Raw genomic sequence first — 18,348 nt, forward strand, 5'->3', positions numbered from 1 at the left:
ATGATACATGTTATTGAAATAAAAAACTTCTCCTGTGCTGCTGTAGAGAAAAAAAAAAGAGAAAATGTGTCTGGAAACAAATTGATAACATACACCTTCTTGTGTCTGCTTTCACAGGAATCGGCTGCTACACTCCTAAAGCAGATGAGCACATCGTCCTGAGGTTCAGAACCTGGAACTCCACCACAGTGGAGTGATCTGCCGTAACTCATCTGGATCACATGCAGCGGAGAAGAAGCAAGCTCCGCATCTCATTTCAATTATCCACTAGTATTTATGATTTGGTTTAGATTGAAATATTGCTACCATTTCTCCTCATGCAATGTGAGATAATAAAAGCAACAGCAGCACCTAGTGGTGTCTGGCAGAAACGTCATTCTTCGAAGGTAAATATTCAAAGTGTGTGCAGGAAAATATAAAGAAATGAGAAAATAAAAAAACATATTTGCAGCACTTTATGTAGAATGAATTTATGAAAGTGTCATCAGCGAAAGGAAAATGGCAATTAACTTTCCACACAAATGATTTTATTGATGTGAGAATATGTATTTTACAAATATTATTCCAAAAATGTTTTTCACAATGAATTATTAAAAAGTACACCCATTGCATGGTTACATTGTAGTAACCATGTAACCATGAATACCATTTTTAACAAGGTCTACAACAGACATCTGACTGCAGATCTGCCTTTTGTAACAAGATTAGTGTTTTAGCTCCTTGCAGGACAGATGGACTGAGAGGTGGAGCAGTGGAGTTTACAAGCAAACACACAACTTATAGTTTTAAGCCTCAGGTATCAACCTAATTCTGTCTAAGAAAGCAAAGGGAAAATGCTGGCTTGCAAAAGTAAAGTAAGAATAATATATTTTCATATTTTCTTATTTTACCGATGTGTGCGTGGAACTGGAGGAAGACTTTCACTTCGTTGTCTGACAGGATTAGCCTGCAGTTGCTAAAAATACACATATACAAAAAAAAAGGACACAAACGTTCATCAAAGAAATAATGCAGCACATTCAGATCTAATTGTGCAGAGAAAAAAGACTGATTACATCAAAGGTTCCTCACCACATGATAAGGAGCAATCACAAATACAAGGAGCACACTGTGTGAAGAACCTCTTCCAGCCCGTCTCCTTCTTCCTACAGTTGTTCATCAGCGAGCAGCCCAGTTTGGGTGGGCCGAAGTAGCTCTTATTCTCACAGGTGGAGTCACACGTGCCATTCAGTTCGCTCTCCCTGACTTCAATGCTTCCGCGCTGACACATCCCTAGCAGGCGGACAGGATCTCAGCAGGACTTTTTGATGAAAACCTTTCTGATTTACGTCACTGTATTTTACTGTTTACTCACTGAGGCAGATGGGTTTGGGGGTCCAGAGGCCATTGGACTGGCATGACCTGGTTGGGGTTCCCAGCAGGATGAAGCCAGAGCGACAGGCGTACCTCACCACAGAGCCCACCCACCAGTCATTACCGTAAACCACTCCGTTATAGTCCACATCAGGCCTGCCGCAGTTCACTGACACATGAAGAGAACCAAAATAAGGACAGTACGCTATGGTTTTTTTATGAAGAATGAAAGAGTCGACACTGACTGACCTCTGCAGAGAGATTTGTAGCCGAGCCAGCAGCAGCTGGAGTCGCCACAAGGGTCTTTTCTGAGCTCCTGGTGACGGGCCTTACACCCTCCTAAACACAGCGGCGCTGACCCGGACCAGTAGGTGTCAGCCATGAGATCCGGCTGAGGAATCCATTCTGTCTCACCTGTAGTAAAAACATTCTGCATCTGCTTATCTGAGCACAATGTACACACAGTTATCTGTGAGGTTAATTCACCAAGAAATATAACTATTATTTTTGATCAAATAAATTGAGGAAAATCTTATTTCATAACCAAGTTAGAACGTTAAGAAGTTCATAAGAAGATGAGTTTTGTGTTCCAGAGATAAAGGCGTTTTGATGTAAAATGTGTGCATAAACCCCAGACAAAGAGCAAAAGAGTGTAATTATTTATGGTGAATAAAGTCCTGTATCAGGATGGACTGAAAGGCCATTCAGGAAGGAAGAAGCCATTACTTCTTCAGGGACATAAAAAGCCAGATTACAGTTTGTAAATGCATTCGGGACAAATACCTTAACCTTTGGAGACGTGTAAGCAAGCTGAAATGTTTGTCCAGATTGTTCATCGTTACTTTTGGAGGAAAAGGCTTGAATACCAAAGACAAGCGTCCTGTGGTTTGGGTGGTGCATTTCATAAAACAGATGGCATCATGAGGAAACAACTTCATGAGGATATATTGATGCAATATTTCAAGACAGCAATGAAGAAGTTAAGCTTGACAGGACAGTGGCCCTACTGTAACTATGCAAAATCATGCAAAAATAATTAAAAAGTAGCCAATGACAATGCAGTTCATGTTTTGGAGTGGCCGTCAGAAAGCTTTAATCTCAGGTTCATAGAAAAACAGAACGGTGAAAGTGCGTCAGTAAGGTGGCCTACAAACCATTAAAATCGATGTATTTTTAGTCAATCCTAAAATACTATGTTGTTTTAAAAACTGGTTATTTTTTATGAGAATTTAAGATCTTCTCCTGCACATTACATGAGTGACAAATAGTTTTTTTTATAGTTAGAAGAAAAAGAAGAAGGGAAAAAAAAAAGAGAGAACAGACAACTTACCGCTAACTTCCAGCTCTCCATTCCACTCGGGCGTCTGAGAAATCCCTTTATGAAAGAACCAAAGCAGGACTAACGAGAGCACATTCAACAGCATGGAGCCCATCTTCTGATTCCATTACTCACTGTAGAAAACTTGCAGATAAATGAGAGAACTGGCCAGTAAATTCATTTGCCGCAACCTAAAAGAAGCACAAAACAATGTAAGAGTAAAAGAACGATAGCGGAGCAGCGTTCACTACAGAACGAGGAAGCAGTGACGTTAAGTCATAAGCCAGGCTCTGTGTGCTTCTTAATCTTCTACACATGGCTAATGCTGTGTCCTTTATTGAGTTGGGACTGGACCTAAAGCGTTGGCAAAGTTTTGATTCACCTGACTGAACTTTACTCAGTCTGGAAATAGCAAGACGACAGAATAGTCAGAACGGATAAACATCAACAACCTCAGCTGGTTATTGCAGTAATTTCTGTTTTTGTTTAGTGAGAAAATTTAATTTGTTTTGTCTAATTGCCCTCTTCTAAATGACTAACCAATCAGATTTGTCTTCATTTCATAAATCACATGCACAGAGTATTTTTTATTAAAACTAGTAAAACTTATTTAGTTATGAAAATTAAGATGTAATATCATCACAATGAAGACATATTTGTAAAAATTTATTATGTTGCATGCAACATTAACCTTCTATGGCAGCAGTAAAAGGTTATTGATTAATTTTGAAAAATCTAACCAGGAATTAAAGCACAGAATAGAAATGAAATTAAAGGAATTACATTTGGGGGAGGGGGAAAATCAAATGTAACTATTGTTAACAAAATCTTGCAGCACAATTTAAGTACCACTAATAACCCATCAATTCACTTAAATATATTTGAAGTATTTTTCAAAGACTTGTCCTATTGGTAAAATGAGTTTGTATAAACAACTTGAGTGATAAAAAGTACAACAAAACTGATTTTGTTATACTTCTAAACCTCTAAAGTTGCAGTGTTTATTAACAGTCAGAAGGGGGCAGTGCAATAAAGGACCAGGGGTATCATTGCCTTGAAGAATTTATATTTGCACCAATTAAATCCTACATGACAGGTGTAAGCTCTGCTGCATGATTCAATATAAACTCCAATTACATCCAGCTCAGGTAAATAAAAATATTATAAAGTAGAGAGAGATTCAGTAAACCTCCAATGCTGATTAGGAAAAAGCTGTTTTCTGATTGTGTGTCACAGTTCCAGAGGATTTACCAGAATTACACATCAACTCAGCCGAAAACAATAGAAAGAAACTACATTCATGTAAGCAAGTGCATGTTTTTGAGAACAAATAGAAACACAATAAAAAAAAAGTCTTTATTCAAACTGATGAATAAGCCAAACATCAAGTATTTTCTCATGACTCAAAGTATTTGAGTCAAAACCAAGTTTGTTCCCCACCCTTTACTTCTGTGATTTACCTTTAAAGGCTGTGGTTTATATGTCAGAGCAAACTCTTGATATATTACTGAATAAATAAAAATTGCTTTAAATACCGGTAAAAATGATCTTCAATGATATGCGTCACATAATACGGTTTGAGTTGCCTCACATAGGTGTTCAGTTATCCCGTTTTAGAACCAGTATTAGTTCTTAACATTCGATGTCACTAAGACTTCAGTGGCCTGTTCACATGGCTCCAAAGTGACTGAGCAACAGCGCTGCTGATAATCTACATCAAATCAATCCACCTGCATGCCTTGCTGCTGGGCAGCATCCTGGAGCTGCAGTATGACGGAGTGCTCGTCTCCTGTTAGGACGTACAGCATGTCCTCCACCTGACCGGCTTCTTCTGTTCTCGTCGGGGTTTCCTCAGTCCTCTGCTCCTCTAGCAGAACCCCTCTGAGCTGCACCTGCACCTGTGAAGCAGCAGCAGCTGCCTGTGCTGCAGGGTCGTCCTCCAGCTCCTGACCGTCAGCGGGGCCGCCGTCATCGTCGTCGTCCTCCGCCGACCGCTTCTGCTTTTCCCTCATCAGCTGCTCCGTCAGCTCCACGCTCTCGTAGCGAATCAGCTGCAGCCGCATGAAGCCGTCCTCGTGCTCTTTGTACCTGATGGGTTGATTAAAACCAATCAGAAAACCCCAACTGTAATTCACAAAACACTGTTTTGGACTGACATTCTTAGAAATGTTATTTTTTACTAGTTTCTTTATTGTTTCACAAAAGCATCAATAAACATTAGTAATTTTATATATTTTATACCGCTCTCGTCTACTATTAAATTCTTTGTATCTAAAGTCTACAGCATTATTTGGTGCAATAAGAAAATCACAAGTTTGGACTTTAAAAAATGTATGTTCAGCTTCTCTCCATCAAATCTAAGTTTAGGTGATTTTACAAAGATGAATGGACAAAATATTTTGACTGTGGATGCACAAACCTGGTGGAGACATACAACCAAAAGATTAGGAAAGTTTATTGTAAAAAGCTTAAACTGTTTGACAACCGTACAACTTTTTGCTTCTGATTCACAATTTTCAACTATTTTATGTTTTCCTTTCACATAAAATCCTAAGAAAACACAACAAACGAGCCAAAATATGAAAACGTTCAAAGGGGATAAATACTGTCAAAGCTATCTGCTTAAACTGGACACATACCTGAACCTGGGGTGTCCTGACGGCCATTTGAACTGATGCTTTTTGTGGAGGTGGACTGTCAGGCTGTTGCCTCTGGTGAAACATTGGCCGCACACGTGACATTTGTAGCGAGCTGTAAAAGTCCCCTGATTAGGGAAAAAACAAAAACAAAGAATTTTACTTGACTTTGCAGGTGGGAAAGCTGAAATCCGCTCCTGCTGTTTCATCAGAGCTCACCTCATGCTCCTTCTGGTGGTGAATCTTCATGGTGCCGGGTGTACGAGACGTGAAGCTACACCCGGGAACGTCGCAGCGGAACGCCGGATCGATGCTGTGGGTGTCCAGGTGTTTACGCAGGTCAATCAGATTCTTACAGCTACAAAAGGCAAACAGGAGAAAGCGTTGAAACCCCATTCATGAGGATGATCTCAGGTTGCACGGTCGCAGCTGGAGAAGACAAAACACCTGTATTCACAATACTCGCAGCTGTATGGCTTCTCGTTGCTGTGGCGGAACTTGATGTGGCTGCGCAGCGACGAGGGTGACGGGCACGTCATGTCGCACAGAGGGCATTTGTAGTGGCTGACTGTTGAAACATATGAAGCACAAACTAATATTTCTTCACTCTCAAAACAAGATAATTCAGATGAACGACTGCCTTAAGCTCCAACTGATGAGGTAGAAACCGACCGTGGGTTCTCATGTGGTCTCTGAGGAGTCGCTCTGTTGCAAAACGTTTGGAGCAGTGAGAACACTGGAACCGCTGACCTGCACGGCAAACACACAAACACACATCCGGCACCAATTCAACACAAACCAAGCCCAAGAATGTTTTAACAGTTTACTTTGACATTACTCTAACTAACTCTACCTTCCATGGCGTTCTGTCGAATGATGTGGTCGAAGAACTTGGTGTTGTTTGCATACATCCCGCCGCAGCCTGGACACGCCACCACCTTCTCCTGTGTGTGGCTGCGCAGGTGCTCCCGCAGCTTGGGGCGCCCTTTAGCGGTAGCTTCGCAGTCTGGAAAAATAACAAGGCGTGCAAACGGGAGTTAAGCAATCAGCAACACACGTCCCTGTATTTTACTCCGATAAATAAATACCTTTCCATCCACAGCGTATGGGGAACTCCCATTCACCTGTCGGTATTTCTATGGACAGGGTATGCATTTCGACGTGACGGTAGAACCACTCCGGGTTTTCATACGAAGCTTGCTGTAGCAGATGTGGACAGAAGAAAGAAGCATATATATATAAATATATATATATGTATACATGAATAAAATTCGACATGCAATGGCTGAATAAAATAAAAAAGAAGGTTTTGTCATTAAAGCCCGCACTTGAATTTGATTGAAAAGCTTTGGAATGGCTTTAGGAATAGGCTGATTATTGTTGAAGCAATCCAGTGTAGATGAAATAAAACTATTTTGCAAGGAAAAGTGAAACAAAATGACTCCACAGAGAGTTAAAAGACTTAATCAAAACTGCCTGAAGTGAGTCCTTACTCTCTGATGCCACATCCCGCTAACCCCCTTCAGTCAGGCTGGTTTTATATAGCATTTTTCACTAAACTAATTAAGTGACGCTGTGAAAACAACTTCTTGTATTTACTCAGTTTAAGTGTGTTATTAAAATGTATTTGATGACCTGGAGCATTTAAGTGTGACAAGTGAAAGAAAAATAAATCTTCAAATGACTGAATATGCAGAAGATAGATGGATGGACTGCAACTTATAATCTTGGATAGGTGGCGGAAGACGAGTCCTCAAATCTAACCAAACAGATGACCAGGGAATCAACGTATTTAAATATTGAATGGTTGAAGGAAAACGGATAAGATTCAATCTTGAATCCCGTGGATGTCGTAAAATCCCAGAAGCCTTTGTGCTCCTCTTGGATGCATTCAAATGAATCCCAAACCAATTCTCCTAATAAGACCCAGGATGCAATTTAATTCCTACCTCACACTCTTCCCAAAGACAGACGAAATTGTCCGGGATGTCCGGGATGATGTTGCGGTTATGGTAGGCAATGGAGCAGCTGCCCAGTTCTGGTTGTGCGTCCAGGGCCTGCTGCCCCAGCTGCTTCAGCTTCGTGTGGTAGCAGTGGAACAGGAGGTGGCGCCGCAGCTCCTCAGGACCATCCACCGAGCAGAAGCCACAGTCTCTCCAGAGACAGTTCCTCTCCCCTGCACAACAAAATGGAAATTATTCTTTTGCTTCGCAGCTTTATAGTTTAGAAACAAGCCCCTCGGAACCGAACCCACCTTCTGCCTCCTCCTCTTCCTCAGTGAGATGAGCCTCAGCGTGCTTGCAGAAGTTTTCCATCTGGCTGAACGATTCTCCACACGAAGCCCACTCACACTCCACCTGTAGGGGTTTCTTCTGTGTGCGTTTGTTCGGTGCCATCGCCATATAAACCGGAGCTGACTCTTAATATTGTTTTTCGTCTCGCTTGCTTGTGTTTCTAAGTGACCACCATTATTACCCTGTCAGCTAGCTGTCACAGAGGAAAGCAAGCCTGAGACATTCAGCACTACACAGTCCACCCGGGACAGAACCCACGGGTTAATATGACACGGCAAATGGCAGCTTGTTAAAGGTGTTCATTCATTTGACTGCACACTGCTCCGAGGATAGAGTTGAAGTTGATGAGCGGGCTGCAGACACTTTCCCGCGGAGCTCCAGCGACAGCCGGAAACAGCTCCGTTGTAAAGAGGAAATAGATAGAGTGCAACAAAAACGTTTCGGGTGAAACAAAATATAGGTCAATATTACCGGGTGCCGATTGGTACATGTACATGTTTATTTATTTGCAACTTGATAGAAGTATAAAATCACACACATGAACAAGGAATGCAATAGTCGTATATTTTTGTACCACAATAACCTTAACATGCTTGAAAAGTTGTAGGAAAAAGTAAGAAACTTAGGAACTCCACCCCCATAAACTCATATATTTTCAGATGGGCCCTCATTAATAAATCAAATAAAAAAAAATAAAATAAAAATAAACATAGGTGAATTAATTTTCTATTTTAAATGGGTTTGCATATGTCTAAATATATGCATCCACACATTGTTACCCACTCATATGCATTAGCCTCAATTTACATATACACATTTGTACTAACCAGCTTCTTCATTAACAGTTTTTTATTTTACCTCTGCTAGATATACAGATTTTGTTACACAATAATTGTAGTGTTGTGAAATTTCTTTTATTTAATAATACATTAATTAGGTACTTGTGCTATGATCAGATGCTCTGCTAAAAACATATGTATTTCCATGAGACTCATGCCATGCAAATATTATCAATATTTGGATTAATCTTCCACTTATAATCAAGGCGATGTCAAGAGTTCACCCAAAATGTCTCAGACTCGTTACTTTAGATCTCTGTTTAATCAGCTTATGTTTCTTTTAAAATACTGTATACATGTACATCCAAAGGTTAACAAAAAAACAGTATTCTTGTTCTGCAGCATATTTTGAATGGATAAAAATAAACACATTGCAAATAATAAAGAAAGCCCATCTCTAAAAATAATTTCAACACTTTTTATTTCAGATTTCTTCACTCAATTCCAAAAAATAAACAGTGCCTCAGTTGAAATTACATTCTTAAAGAAGTTCAAGTGCCAGTCAACCTTATAACTCCCCCCCTTTCATAAAGCTTTACTTTCAGAACAATCCCATCACTATCATCACAGTTAATGCATTCTAATATGCCTTCTGCTTACCTTGGCTCTCCCTGTATTTTCAATATAGTGTCGCTTCCTCATATGTAACTGCATTTGTTCACATTAACAATTCTGTCTGAGATGGTTCAGAATAAAATAGAAAAACAAAACAAAAAACAAGTATTAACCTCCAATTCACAATGTATGTGTTACTGTGATGAAGAATTTTCCTCCTCTATGTTTGTATTAATAGCAGACCCACTATGATGCATAGTGGACATACATATTGACAAATTTGGTCATAATTGCTCACAAGTTTAGGTGAAGAAAGTTGACACCTCGTCGCACATTTCTTTCTTTAAAAAAAAGAAAAAAGAAGTACAAATATATACTCTCCAGTTTTTTGCAATAAATTAAGCAACCAGTTGTATTTCCTGTTTGGATTCAGTCCTACTGTTGATAGTTTCTAATTTAGCGTTTCGGCTTTCCTGCAGGTGGAAAAATGACAGGCACAAGCCTGTAAGGTATTTCCACAACAGGGCGAGTTTTTCTCAGTTTTAACAGAGAGGTGTCTAGACGTCATAGAAGAGACGCACCAGATGATAACGAATCCCAAAAGCCAATGCGCTGCCCATCACCTGAGGAGAAGACAGAATTCAAAATAGTTCAAAACTGTTTTACTCTGAAAGTTTTCCAGCTACATCACCTTTCACATTTTTGTCATGTTGCAATATCAAACTTGAACATATTTTATTGAGGGAAAAAATACAAGTGCATCAAAAAGGATAAATAGCTTTATTTGTTTATTTAAAAAATGTTAAAATGTATAATGTAAAAATAAATGTAACAGCTATCCACAGTTGCTCTATCCACTCTGAACTTCTGCTACTTCTAAGGAAGTAGTAATTGCAGTGAAAAATTGTTCTACAAAATAATCACTTGAATTTAAAAACAAATGCCCAGCCCGCACTTCAAATTTTTATATGTAAGGGTATAAAGAAAACTTGTATAATTGTTTTAGAATGATGCACTACTTTGTGTTAATCTATCACAGAAAACCTGAATAAAATACAAAATACACAAAATGTGGAACGGTTAAAACAGGTATGAAAACTTTTGCAAGCCCCTACCTGTATGATGAGCATGATGACCGTCAGGTTTCTCTCGTGGATTTGCCCGAAGAATTTCAGTATGAGGTTTATTAAAGTCATGTTGTTGCACTCGATAAAGTCTCCATCTCCGTCCTGGCCTCGCCGCACCTCTAGCACCTTTAATAACTCTGCCACCTGTCGATACAATAAATGACATTTAAACACAATTCAAAAGCTGCCAATGCCTCGCCTTCAGGTGCATGTCTGACTACATGAGTAAATGTCAGTACATGCAGGTAATCAGATCTCTAGATTGCACTCCATGTTTCTGATTAAACTAAATCCAATCATGCATTACATTCAAATAATATGCTGCCGCTGCTTTCAAGCAGTCTGTGTTTGGAGGGTAAAAACAACAACTACTGTTCCAGTGTTTGAGTTGCCCATCTGCTTGAACAATAAAAAATTACAGCAAAGGATCTAGCTGATTTAAATGTAAGTTAAGTTTTACCTGCAGAATGAGTAATCCCAGTTGGGAGAGATCTTTCTTTTTAAATTTAGAGTAGCTCATTCCCAGTTTTCCAGTGTCTGGATCCAGCCTTTCATTGAAAAAGGAGCAGTTAGAAAAACAAATGTCACCATGTACAAAACTACCCTAGAGTCAGGTGATTTTACCATGTTAAAATGTTTTTGGTTCAAAACATGGATCAAAGAATAACTTAAGCAAAAAGAAAAAAGAAAACAACCAAGAACCAGATGTAAAAAAAAAAAAAATACTTAGGTGCTTCATGACCAGCAGTAAGTTGAACTAATTTGGGTCCAAGCAATTTATTTGAGTTTATTTAAATTGACAAAGATACCACTTTAACAACAGTGATTTTAAATTATTTTAAAGACTTATTAGATAAAATCCTAGTGAATCTTTACATTTTGTGCAATGTGTTCAGAATAATTTGAAGTAATTTGAAGTAGTCTGTCAAGCCTTGTCTTTAAGACAAAGGCGAAATTCAAGCAAATGCTTGACAACCAAACGACTATTTTACAGCACCCCACTGTTGATGAATATGTGTTAAAAGCCTTAAAATAAATTCAGCTTCGATTGCAATAGCATAACTATTGCTGCACATTTTCTGTGTGTTGATAATTACAATTTTGTTTATAACTACGAATGGTGTCGTGTGTATGGGACAGGGACAAGTTGTCTTTTCTGACAAATTGCAAAAAAACCAAATAGTTAAAATGACTAAACCTTTTCAAATATTTTCAGCATTTATTTTTTTCTTGCGTTAGGTCCACCTGATTTGTTAATGATTAATAAGTCTGTGTTATGTGCCAAAAAATGGTCAACCACAAGGACTAGAGAAAGTTAGAAGAAATTGTCTATTGAAGAAAATTAAACTTAAATTCACTCTCAAATTATGCAAACTAGCATACGATAACAAAACATTAAGGTGTCTCTAATAATGCCCAGAAGACAAAAACTATATTAAATTAATGACGAGTGATTTACCTGGGGAGCCTGTGTCTGGGACAGGGGATAATGTGGAAAAGCTGAGGTAACGAGTAGATGAAGTTGACCACTTGAGGAATGAAGAACAGCAGCATGGTCTTACTGAAGTGTCCCAGGATGCCAACAACAGCGAAGGTCATCCCGGCAAAGTAGCAGAAAGTGTCTCCCACAAACACAGACGAGGGATACCTGAGTCAACGCAGGTTTCGGTAAGCTAGGTGCCAGTTTGCATTGTCGAACACAGAACTGCTGGAGGGTTTTGCGTTTAACTCACCAGTTGTGGTAAAAAAGTGCTAATGTGGTGAAGAAGAAAGGAATCATGAAGTAGAGAGAGAAGACGTGGTCATCCCGGTAATCCCCTGTTTTTTTGTAAAAGCACAACAGAGAAAACGAAAACATGCTGAGATACTTGCAGGCACAGATATTATGTCACAGAAGATTGCAGCATATGCAAAAACAAAAATCCTACAAAACAACTCAGCTATTTCTAAAGCATGTTTGTTTTCTAAAATGTGTTAAACATCAAACATATGAGACGAATAAAAAAGAAAAGGAATCTACAGTCACTCACCGCTGAGCTCCAGTAGATTGAAAACGATGATAGAACCAGATATAAACAGGGCTTGACCCGATTCGATGCCGTTGATGCCTGCTAAGATGTTGATGGCATTTGTGCAGAACACTGCAAGCATCCCCATGTAGACGTAATAGAGGATACCTGCAGGACATGGAAAGACAATCGTTAGTTGTGCTTTTGGTAATGTGTTTTATGGAAAAAGTTTCAATTATTACAGCTGTATAAAGCAGAAAACAAGCAATGACTGCGAAAGTAATTATACCTTATAAACTTTAGAACGCTTTGACATGCTACAACCACAAATGTTGACATATTTTAATGAAATTTTATTGGATGGGTCTCAAAATAGAGAGAAAAAAACAGAGCTGTGTGACAAAATGAGATAGTGTTCAACAGATTCCAAAGCAGTCTATATTTCAATATAGTTTTTTTTTTTTTTTTTTTTAGAATGAGTTATATAATTGATTCCAGAGAAATCTTGGGATTCCCCAGGTTCAAACCAACAATGTTGTAATCAACTTACCCAGATCTAAATGCATCCCAAGCAGTGCTCTGAAGGGCTTGGGCACCACTATGACAGTATTGCCAAAGTTTGTGAAGTAGACCATGAGCAGTGGCAGAGAAGCCATGGTAGGAAGAAGGAGCTTGTGCCTCCAACGCAGGTTCAGCACATCATCAGCAAAGCCCAAAAAGATCATGCAGCAGATGGCAAGAAGGGCACCAATCAGCTGCACAAACTGCTCAACCAAACACATGGGGAGAAACAAAACCAATCAGCAGCTGAGATAAATAAATATTGGTGACCAAGTCTCTACAACAACCATTTGAAGCTGGTTTTCTACCAAGTAGTTGATTGGGAGTGGTGCCATTTTTTGGTGGCAAAAACACGTTTTTCTGTCCTACCATGAAAACACAAATTTGGCTGGAACTTCAACTAGAACTGTGTTTCTCCAGGTAGGTTTGGTGCAACACAAAAAATGATTTGGTTTCCATGGTCATTTTAGAACCAACTCCTATAGAAAACGTGTACTATGAGATGAAAATAAGATCATTGTCACTTCAAGCTTGTGTAATACAATAAAAAAAAGAAAAAGTGCTGTTCTACTAGCAAACGTTTTTATTACAATGCTTTAGCCGGAATACCAAATACTGGACCAATCCTTGCCGGATAAATATATTCAAATTAAAAGATAGACTTTCCAAAAATGCTTAATGTGAATATTCTACTGCAATTAGAGATTAATTTATTTCAAAGTAGAGCTGGACAATGTGGCTGAAAAAATTATCACCATATAAGAGTTTTATATCAGTCAATATCAATGACTATTGAAAGCGATAATTATTGATTAGGTTTTTATTCTAAATATCTGAAATACTACCAAACTGGTGGCAGGAACTCCTGTTTGATCCACAGTTTTCCGTCCATGCCATTGTTTACTCTAAAGCAGTTATGAGGCAAAGAGGCAAAACCTGAAACTGCTGCTGCAACTTATTGTTGCTAGGGAACCAAAGTTGGGGGTGGGGGGTACTTGAAACTGCTCGTTACCCAGTTGATTGTTGCTAGGTAACCAAAGAGCGTTAGTTAGTTGATACCACCAACTTTCCTCCGCCTCCATCTCCCAAAATGCTGTGAGGTTCTAGATTGGAGTACAGTGAACATAGAATATTGTACCAGATTTATTGAGATATATATTGTTACTGCTTTACTGTTCATTCCTATTTCAATGTTGTTTGTTTGTTTTATTATTAAGAGTGCTCAAAAAAGTTGCCCACGTCTCTACGGGCTTCTCAAGCACATGCTTACCAACCTCATCATGTGGGAAGCCCGTGCACTGATCGCCCACAAAGCAGCTGAGAAAAGGCACTGGGATGAAGCAGAAGAGGATGATGAGGAAAACTGTACCACTGATTACTCCTTGGGACTCTGGGCTGCAAAGGCAAGAAGAGAAAGTGAGGTCAGGAGGTAACGCCACAGTGAATTAAGACATTTCAGACTCACACTCTGTCTTTGTTTGGCTTGTTTAGGTCCATTCCGTAGAGTCTGGCAGAGATGAAATGATCTTTGAAGGCAGGGATGAGTTTGAGTGTGGCCATGCAGCCCAGAGCTGACATGAAACAGCTGATGACCAGCGGCAGGACGGGAACAGGCGACATGTTTTCAGCCGTTCTTATCAATCTCACACATCAAATCACGTCTCTACAGCAGCAAATCTCACGGCGAATCCTTCTACACGACTGATGAGGAAGCACCGGGTGTTTTCACTGAACTATCATCACGTTACGCTGTCATTTTAAACCAAAAAGCCGCTTAGTGATTATGTCGCCAAGATAAAAAAAAAAAAAAAAAGAAAAACGCCATAAGTTACATTTGAAGCTCATATCATCTTTGATAAGGAGGCGTTGAAACAGCAAGCTGGAAACTGCCTCTCTAAACTCCACGTCTGTTAACTGCTCAACCATTAAGTTTCGAACGTCACCAGACACCACATCCGTTTAAACATTTCAAAATAAAATAATTGAGTCTGGTTTTAGCGGTTTAGTTGGACTCACGAAGAAACTATAGTTGATGTATTTATGTTGTTTTATTAAACGCCTTAGCTGAACATATTTTATTTTTTCGGACATGTTTCTTCGTATTTTGAGACATTTTTGTTGCTCTCAAGAGAACATATTTTATTTTTACTTTTAGACAACTTCCTAAAAATGATAACATTGAGTGTGTCTTGACTGACACGGAAGTGTCATTTTCTTCTTCGCGTGATTCTTTAGAGAAAATAATAAAACAATGCCATCTCTTGGAAAAAAGTAGAAATAAAAATCATTTCGTTAACTAAATAGAAATGTTTTGTTTTTTTCCCCAAATCACTTTTGGCACTTTTATTATTATTATTATTATTATTATTATTATTATTATTATTATTATTATTATTATTATTATCATAAAAAATTAATAATAATTTTATTACTATATAATAAAAAAATTCATAATAATAATATATAATATATGTTATATTATATATAATATAAAATATTACTTTGAATTTCCATTTTAAAATCTGCCTCTACTATGCCCTCTACAGAGTTGCACTGTTGTAATTGCCTTACTTGTTTGTGCGTACTTTGTTTAAATAAAGTTTAATTAAAATAAATAAATGAATAAATAAATAAATAAATGATGGAGCTCAAAGGAAGTCCACTTCTACGTCTTATTGTGACTCAGTGTCAGTCTGAGAATATCGTGTTTGACGCTTCGCTATGAGCCTCAGACAAACGTTTTAGTCGGAAGATAGGATTTTATCTGAAAGTGTTGCAGAGATCATTATGTCCCAAGAAAAATGTTTTATTCATACATTCTGCTTTGTTTAGGCCGCCGGGTCTGAGACGAAATGTGATTAGAAACCAACAGAACCTCCGCAGGTACCAGAGGGTTCTGCTGCAGGGATGAGACTCCATCTGTAAACGACCTCTGACCTCATCATGGTTTCTTCTTCTTTCCTTTAAAGATGATTTCCACATGTCAACGTTTCATCATGTCCGACTTTTCACTCATCTGTATGTAAAATTCTGACCCTGAAATCAAACTTCTGTCCCAGATGTTTGAAAAATGTTTTTAATAATTAAATTAATTAATACACTAATTGCTCTGATTCTTGGAAATCAAATATGTGACCTCATTAGATTGTAACATGTTATTTCATTTTTCATGTAATAGATACCTTGGAACTGTTGTTTAATCATATCTAACTCATTCTTTAGCAACTCCAGTGCGCTGGCCTTAGCTGTTGGTGTAAAAAGGAAAAAACAAAGATATAAGCCGCTTTTGACTCAGCCATGCTTCTTTCAGTAAATAAATCTATTTGGGGATTTTACCTAACCTTGTTTTGCAGTGGAAATAGTTTTATAACTTAAATTTTGTGTGAGACTTGGGCTTTTTTATTATCTTTACAATCAGTTAAAATGCTACCATGAGACATAAGCCATTATGCAACATTTAGAGACAAAGGTATAAAATGAATGTGGCAATGATTTGGCAAAAAGTTGAATTGACCGGGAGGAAAGGCATCTCACGAATAAATGCAATAACGGCTTAAAATGATAAATTTCAGTGGACAGCAATGTTAGTGCAAATGATGCTAGGTAAATGTGGTGTTAGCGAGCTCATAAACTCTCGAGCCTCAGAGGCTCCATTAGATTTTCATGTAATAGATACCTGTGATGTGATGTTTTCCACCAGAAAACAAAAATCATAGATACAAAGTTTTTACTTGTGAAAATATTCAGGAGTCAACAGATGCTCCAGGCAGGTTAAATTGTTCTGAACTGGTACCTCAATAAACTCTACAGTTTTTGGACTAAGAAATAAAAACTAAGAGTCTGAAGTAACTGAAAACTGCTCACAGTTTGAAACCTTTATATATCTATTTTAAAAGGACGTGCTCTCCTCCATACTATCTTGATTTAAACCTCAGCTGTTTCGTAGCAGATTTTATTTCTAGTGCACTGACTGAAAACCACTTAATTGCTGCCAGCCCTGCGCTGTCAGTGGTGTTTGCACAAGAGGTGCCAGCGTCCTCGCACAGATCGCTTTCATTAAATATAATCTGCAACTGATCAGGTGCAGATTCAAAGGTAATTTCCACAAAGTAAAAGGATTCCCAGGTCTAATCTTTGCGTAGAGGTGACTGAGGGAATTTTGGGGAAAACTGAAGCAATAAAAGCGAGACTGAAGCACAGAGATTTCCTTATTAATTGTCTGTCTGAATATTTCTTTTCGTACCCATAGAGCAATACACTACATCGTCAGTTCTGTGAACTCACGAAACCCCTTGCAAAAGTATTCACAAACCCTATGGAAGCCCGTTTCTGCCATTTATTTATTTAAAAATAAATAAATAAATAAATAAATAAATAAATAAATAAATAAATAAATAAATAAATAATCTCATTATAATGAGATTATTTATTTATGTTTTTTAACAAGAGTGGCGGAAACGTATGGAAGCCCGTTTCCACCACTCTGTTAAAAAAATAAAATAAATTATATCATTATTTTTGAGATTGACGCTTAAAATAATGAGATATGTCAAAATATCTCATTATTTTGAGATGGTATCTCAAAATAAGATACTATTTTGCATTTTATACAAAATAGTATTATATAGTATTATATCTACAAAATAGTAAAATATCTTATATTTTGTATCTTATTATACATTCTTATTTAGTATCTCATTATTTTGAGATACTATCTCATTATAATGAGATTATTTATTCATTTTTTAACAGAGTGGCGGAAACGGGCTTTCCATATTGTATTAACATTTTAATGCAATACAAAAAAGTTTTTAAAATAAAAAAAAAAGGATGCAGACCCTGAATTCGGACACAGCTAATATCAGTGTGGTTGTTGGAGGACTGAGCTACTTCCGCATTGGGGCGTCATGTCAGTCCTGTGTGTTTCAGTTCAGTTAGAAAATAAGAAAAGCGACTTAAACAGCAACTCTGACAGATCATCAGTAGAGCGGTAGCTAATCTACCACATTGATCACTTATTAATAATCTTAAATAAACATCAAGCAATAAAAACATAAAACTGTAATGGACTGCATATTCTGTTTTTTTGTGTGGCGATATTAATATTACTCTTATTATTATTAAAAAACATCCATTTATTATCTAGTGTGAACAAAATCTTTTTGTACTGTGGGAGGAAGCCGGAGCACCCGGAGAGAACCCATTAATCAATCAATCAATCAAATTTTATTTGTATAGCACATTTCAGCTGCAAGGCATTTCAAAGGGCTTTACATCATATCAAACACAGAAACACAATGCAACATAGAATCAACAATCAAAATAGGACATTAAGTCAGGTCCATCAATAAATTTGTAATTGATTATGTTTCAAATACAATCCTAAACAGGTGGGTTTTTAGTCGAGTTTGCATCCATAAAAGGTTTACCTGTTACACTCCTACTGTGTTATATGGAACAAAATACCTGTTGCTATTTTTATTCCCACTCACAATCACACAGTTTAAAACGATGTAGACAGCATTTTAATGGGCTTCTGGCACGAGGCTCCGTACTCCTCGTTCACAGAATTTCGAGCAGGGACTCCGCCGTCCCTCACGGATTTTTGTGCAATTCTTTTTGTAATTATTTTTTTATTTAGAAAGAGAGATTTCCA

The 18,348-nt window shown here is 37.8% G+C and overlaps 2 protein-coding genes across 2 annotated transcripts; both read right to left on the reverse strand.

Moving 5' to 3' along the window:
- Positions 1-454: 454 nt before the first annotated feature.
- hinfp (histone H4 transcription factor) lies at positions 455-8,023 on the reverse strand. The gene is made up of 13 exons (XM_028031528.1): positions 7,562-8,023; positions 7,257-7,483; positions 6,396-6,507; positions 6,161-6,313; positions 5,980-6,057; positions 5,755-5,875; positions 5,527-5,665; positions 5,311-5,435; positions 2,684-4,759; positions 1,603-1,767; positions 1,355-1,522; positions 1,072-1,272; positions 455-955 (listed from the first exon to the last, which is right to left on the reverse strand). The coding sequence occupies exons 1-9, from the start codon at positions 7,707-7,709 to the stop codon at positions 4,393-4,395; spliced, it is 1,470 nt and encodes a 489-aa protein (XP_027887329.1). The 5' UTR covers positions 7,710-8,023; the 3' UTR covers positions 455-955; positions 1,072-1,272; positions 1,355-1,522; positions 1,603-1,767; positions 2,684-4,392.
- Positions 8,024-8,844: 821 nt separating this feature from the next.
- Positions 8,845-14,617, reverse strand: dpagt1 (dolichyl-phosphate (UDP-N-acetylglucosamine) N-acetylglucosaminephosphotransferase 1 (GlcNAc-1-P transferase)). Its single transcript, XM_028031529.1, has 9 exons — positions 14,158-14,617; positions 13,967-14,087; positions 12,682-12,895; positions 12,153-12,299; positions 11,856-11,940; positions 11,582-11,770; positions 10,583-10,670; positions 10,111-10,266; positions 8,845-9,618 (listed from the first exon to the last, which is right to left on the reverse strand). The coding sequence occupies exons 1-9, from the start codon at positions 14,310-14,312 to the stop codon at positions 9,553-9,555; spliced, it is 1,221 nt and encodes a 406-aa protein (XP_027887330.1). The 5' UTR covers positions 14,313-14,617; the 3' UTR covers positions 8,845-9,552.
- Positions 14,618-18,348: the final 3,731 nt, after the last annotated feature.

This window comes from Xiphophorus couchianus, chromosome 11, assembly GCF_001444195.1.
Source record: "Xiphophorus couchianus chromosome 11, X_couchianus-1.0, whole genome shotgun sequence".
Lineage (NCBI taxonomy): Eukaryota > Metazoa > Chordata > Actinopteri > Cyprinodontiformes > Poeciliidae > Xiphophorus > Xiphophorus couchianus.